Source organism: Solanum tuberosum, unplaced genomic scaffold (genome assembly GCF_000226075.1).
Source record: "Solanum tuberosum cultivar DM 1-3 516 R44 unplaced genomic scaffold, SolTub_3.0 scf00343, whole genome shotgun sequence".
In the NCBI taxonomy this organism is placed as follows: Eukaryota; Viridiplantae; Streptophyta; class Magnoliopsida; order Solanales; family Solanaceae; genus Solanum; species Solanum tuberosum.
Genome location: NW_006239267.1, coordinates 476,344 through 482,104, shown reverse-complemented (window position 1 = coordinate 482,104; position 5,761 = coordinate 476,344). Strand labels below are relative to the sequence as shown.

The 5,761-nt window shown below is 34.6% G+C and overlaps 1 protein-coding gene across 2 annotated transcripts; it reads left to right on the top strand.

Annotated features, from left to right (window-relative positions):
* The first annotated feature begins 549 nt into the window (after positions 1–549).
* On the top strand, positions 550–2,823 carry SAP3 (zinc finger A20 and AN1 domain-containing stress-associated protein 8-like). Of its 2 annotated transcripts, NM_001288458.1 has the most exon segments (3): positions 615–663; positions 1,422–1,481; positions 1,938–2,748. In NM_001288458.1, a coding segment is annotated over 1 exon segment (516 nt). In that variant the 5' UTR covers positions 615–663; positions 1,422–1,481; positions 1,938–1,950; the 3' UTR covers positions 2,467–2,748.
* Positions 2,824–5,761: the final 2,938 nt, after the last annotated feature.

Here is a 5,761-nt window from a genome sequence, read left to right as displayed (position 1 = left end):
TGTGGCCACCCAACGGAGAATTTCCCAATAACAACATATTGTAAATATTCTTTTATAATCATCTGCTCCACCTCTTCTTCTCCAAAACAATTCTCGATTCTCCATGCAAATAGGCTATTTGTTTCAATTGCATTGATGCTTGTGCTACAGAAAATGAATTCAAACTGTTAGCGTATGTGATTGTAGGTGTTTAGATTATTGCTGGAGTTGACTCAACCTCCTCTTGTGAAGGCTGGCCAACGGCCGGTGCAACCATGATCGACGAAAGCAGAATTAGGTTTTAGGATTCTTAGGGTTTAGAAAACGTTTTCAACAAAATTTAGTTTTTATTATAATTTTTCAAGGTGAATTAGTAACCCCAAATTTAATATTAAATTCCCTTTAACCCCAAAATTTATTTTTTAAAAATAATTTTGAAAAAGAATGATATTTTTGGAAAAGGGTTAGTGGAATAAACATTTAAAAAAGTAAAAACGCCACGTAAAGTATGCACGAGCATATAACAAATAGGCATCCAACACGATGCACCTAATCAGTACGTATCCTTCGTTGGCAAACAGAGAGAAAAAGAAGAACAAAACAACTCCGCAATTTCCCATAATTCAATTCACCACAAACACAATCCCTCTCTCTCTCCCCTCGGCGATCTTAAACTCTTATCTGGTCAGTTCTTAAAGCCCTTTTCCCTCTTTTTTTTTGTTTATTATTTTTTCTGATTTACAATTTTTATTACAAATCTTTTTGTTGTGTTTGTGGATCTATCGTTGCTTAAAGAATTGGGTAATTTTTTTGTTCAATTATTGTGTGGTCTAATTTTTTTTGGCTTGATTTTAAGAATTTTGGGTGTATGGTATAGGTTATGCTTAGTACAAATTTTTTATGTTGATGAAGCTTTATGGGTAGTTGAGTACTTTTTTTTTGTTTTACCTTGGGTTTTGACCTCATGTACTACTGTGGTACGAAAATTGGTTAGATTGTTTGAAGTTTTGAACCAAAATCCATGTTTTTTATTTTTGGTTTTATAGTGAACTTAAAAGTTTGTCAAAACTCAAAAGGGTCACATAAATCTAGTGGCTGTTTGGGCATGTTTCATTGTGAATTTTTTTTAAAAAGTAGTTTTTGTGTTCGAAATGAAAAATTATATTTGAAAATTGGGGTTGTGTTTGGGCATGAATATAAATTGGAGTTGTTTTTCTCTTTTTAAAATTCTTGAAAACCCGAAATTTTATGGCGAAACGTGTTTTCCAGAGTTCACTACTGAAAAAGTGAAAAAATTTGTTGCCTGAGTAGTGTCGTTGAATTATTGGTTCCTGTTTTAGTTAGTGGTATTTTTTATTATCTTGCTCATATTACCTTAGTAAAGGGGAATAGATATATGTTATTCATATAACCTACCCTAACTGATTTCGGATGGAGTGCAGGGGCGGAGCTAGGTAGGGGTGAGGGGTTCATCTGTAACCCCTTCGGCAAAAGATCACACTGTATGTTGAATCCCCGCTTCTTCATGTGTTTACTTTTTCATATTTTGAAATCCCTTTGTGACAATTCTGGCTCCGCCATTGGAGACGTGATGTATTACTTGCAGTCTGTTAAATATTGGCACTCGTGCATTTTCCTTTTAGCTGAATATGGGTCTGTTTATTTTGTCGGATGAAAACATGTATTTTCTTTATCTTGTTTCCTTTTAACTGCCAAGAAGCGCTTCATGAATTCTTGCTTGTTTACAGTGTGGATGACTTCCTTTGGGTACTTGCTCATTAGCTTGAATAGTCTTCCTCAGCCAATATCATGTCTATCTAATGTTACATGGTTTATAGCAAACCGAAGCAAAGAATATTCTTTCGTTTCGCTGTTGTCTTCTCTCAGGAGAAGCAGGTTTATGAGGTTTCTTTTGTAGGTTTGTATTGATGCTGTTATCTCTGTTGTGTTTTGTACAGGTGTGTTGACAATATGGAGCATGATGAGACGGGATGCCAACCCCCTCCGGAAGGTCCTATTTTGTGTATTAACAACTGTGGCTTTTTCGGAAGTGCTGCAAACATGAACATGTGCTCCAAGTGTTACAAAGACATGGTATTGAAACAAGAACAAGCTAAGCTTGCTGTGTCATCAATTGAAAACCTTGTCAATGGATCATCTGCCGGAGAGAAGGGAATGGTTATTGTTGACCCCGTAGATGTGCAACCTGATACTATTGAAGCACAGTCTATAGCTTTGCCATCATCTCAAACTTCGAGTTCTAGTGATATGCCCGATGTAAAGGCTAAGGTGGGTCCTAACCGCTGTGGCACTTGTAAGAAAAAGGTTGGCATCACTGGATTCAAATGTCGCTGTGGTAACATTTATTGTGGAGCACACCGCTACTCAGATAAACATGACTGCCTGTTTGATTACCGCTCTGCTGGCCAGGATGCAATAGCAAAAGCCAACCCTGTTGTTAAGGCAGAGAAGCTTGACAAGATCTAGAAGGGGAGTATTTGGTGATTTGATTTGGTCTCCAAAAGGGTCCTTCTCTGATTGGCAACATATATTTTGAGATCTTATTAATCCTGGGGGACGAAGAAGAAAAAATGATATGTGCATGTTCAAGAATTATTAAGAGAATTTGTGTGTTTGCTCCAGTTTCAGGTCTTTCATTTTACTGGTTTGATAGCACTTTGATTATGTCTGTCATATGTCGTTCTCACTCACCTGGTATTCTATCAGATATTACATGTCTAAATGGTATGTGCAAATCTGGATAACATGGAAAACATCCATCGACTTGGTTGTGTTTTGTCATTGTAAATTTTTCTTCATGATCTCTTGCATGTCTTTATCCAATTTTTCGTGCCATCTTCAGTTCATTGTTCTTCTCAGATATGTTGCACCTGTATTGACAGAAATCATCTGAAATTTGGTGATTTCATTTAGTCCCCAAGGGTCATCCTCTTGTTGGCAACGTATGACATGAGATCTTACTAAACTTGGAGGCAAAGTAGATTAAAAGATTTGTGAAGGTTGAAGCTTTATTTGGTGAATTTGTGTGTTGTGTACAGTTTCATTCTTTCTGCTCGTTTGATATCAGTTTGATTTCGTCTACTATATGTTGTTCTAACTTACCTGGTATTCTATCAGATATATTACATGTCTAAATGTTATGTGCATATCTAGATAACATGTAAAACGTCCATTGACATGGTTGTTCTTCAGTGCTAGGTATTGTAAATTTTGCTTCATGATCTCTCATATGTTGTAAATTTCGGAAACAACCTCTGTATCTCCACGAGGTAGTTGTAAGTGTGCGTACACTCTACCCTCCCAAAACCCCACTTTGTGGGGTTCACTAGGTATGATGTTGTTGATCTCTCATATGTTGTCATCCATGTTTCAGATATCATATTCAATTCATTTTGCTTTATAGCTATATCTACATGTTCTTGCTACTAATTGGGAGCATGAACTTCACTGTATCAAGTTATGTGTGAGTCCATAATGTTATGGACTAGTCATGTTTACAGGAGCAGATACATATTTCACTAAGCTTGCACTTTAGTATTTCATTTTAGGAACTGGGAGTCTGGAAGGTAAGGTTTGTCAAAAACAGGATACACAATGCAAAAGCTGTTTGAATTTTCATATATCTGGATTCTGGTATAAAGATTCACCCTATTGGAGAGATGAACAATGGAGAGGAAATGATATATTTGTTATGATAACCTTTATATGGCAACTTTTGAAGAGGTCATTTGATTATTGAGATCGGATAGACAAATATACCTATGAGATTAGTTTATCCCACCTCTATATGGGATAGCTAATCTATTATTTTAGTTTTGAAGGGATTAATTAAAATTCATAACTGAATGGGTATAAAATAATTTCACATTTTATTCTGGATTTGTTATTTCTTATCTCACTAGCTAAACAACCCTTAAGGGTAACTAGTCAATGAAATGGGCGCAAATCTTGCATATCGAGGATCAAATTTTAGGATAGACAAAAAATACAAGTTGGTTTCTTTATATTTTTCTAAACCTATGTTTGCATCAAGTTATCTAGTACCTCTTCTTGTAGAAGATACGCGGTGGAATAGTTGAGGTGTGCAGAAGGTGATGGCAAAAAGTGTTTGTCTCACTTTTGAGTGTAGCTTAGTGGTTAATAAGGTGGATAGAGAATTATGAAGTTTCCGTTCAAATCTTAATTGAGACAAAACACTAGGTGAAGTTATCCCATTTGTCCTATCTTTGGTGGATAGAATTATCTAGTACCTATTGCTAGTGGGAAGATGGTAGGTATCTGGTGGAATTAATCGATGTGCATAAATTACCCGGTATTTATCATTTGTGTTCAAATTTTGTTGTACACCTAGGCAATATAACTCACACAACTAGCCTTATTTTATGTATGGTTCTCACGATTTTATTTGTTCTAACCATGAACACTAAGTCTCATGAGAGCTTAGAGAATAGGCTTTTATTACTATTTTTAAGCGACGTCCACTTCATACTCACTTAGATAATTCCTAAACATTTAATCCTACAAATAAATTATTTGGTCACATCTGTCAAACTTAAGGAATCAGTAAAAAGCTTCAAGCCTTAAGCTAAGCCATATATTGTTTTCTGAACATTATCTTTATCATGAGAATGTATTGAGTTATTTGACAATGTTAAATCATCAGTCAGAACTTTGTTTGATCTTTTGAACCTAGCTATTGGAATCTCCAGTCTTCTAGGTAGAGTTACCGTTGTGATGACTTGATCTAGGTCTTTGCCCCATTCTCTTTGATAATCTATCAACTCCCTTTCTATTTAGACTTTTTGTAAGTGAATCCGACACATTATCTTTTGACTTCACATAGTCAGTCGTGATAATTTCATTAGAGATTAGTTCTCTAATAATATTATGTTTCTATTATTATATGATAAAACTTTTCGTTATACATCACGTTCTTTGTCTTACCTATTGCAATTTGGCTATCACATTGTATGCATACCGGTGTCAAAGAGTTTAGGCCAAAACGAAATATCTTTGAAGAAAATTTGGAGTTATTCAACTTCTTCACCGATTTTATTTAAAGCGATAAATTTAGATTCCATTGTAGAGTGAGCGATACATGTTTGTTGGATGACTTTTCAGAGATTGCTCCCCACCAAAAGTAAATACATACAGACTGTGGATTTCACTTCATTTGGTCCAGTTGCATTCCTATATTCTTCAATTATTGTTTGATATTTGTTATAACACAAAACATAGTTTTGAGTATTTTTTTGATCTCCCAAAACTCTTTTTATTGTCATTCAATAAGTTTGACTAGAATTACTTGTGAACCAACTTAATTTACTAATAACACATTAAGTCTGATGCTTACAATTCTCGATAGACATCAAGCTTTTCAACACTTTTGCATAGTCTAATTGTGAGTCACTTTCACCTTCATTCTTTTGATGAAGTGCAAAGCTTGCATCTATTAGTGTCAAGACAATATTGAAATTCAAAATACTTAATTTGTCAAGTATCTTTTCAATGTAATGAGATTATGTCAATACTAAATATTGTGGAATTTTATGAATTCTTATTTCTAAGTTCACATTAGCAACTCCAAGGTCTTTCATATCAAATTTCCTTACTAGCATTCACCCAGTAGCACTTATGTCAAAAATGTCTCTACTGATGATAAACATGTCATCAACATATAAACCAACAATGACTTTGTCATTTGGAACATCTTTAATGTAAGCATATTTATCACACTCATTAATATTAAATTCATTTATTA

What these genes read in the sequence shown, in the direction of transcription:
- SAP3 (XM_006361154.2), top strand. Translation starts at nt 1,951, where the DNA reads ATGGAGCATGATGAGACGGGATGCCAACCCCCTCCGGAAGGTCCTATT.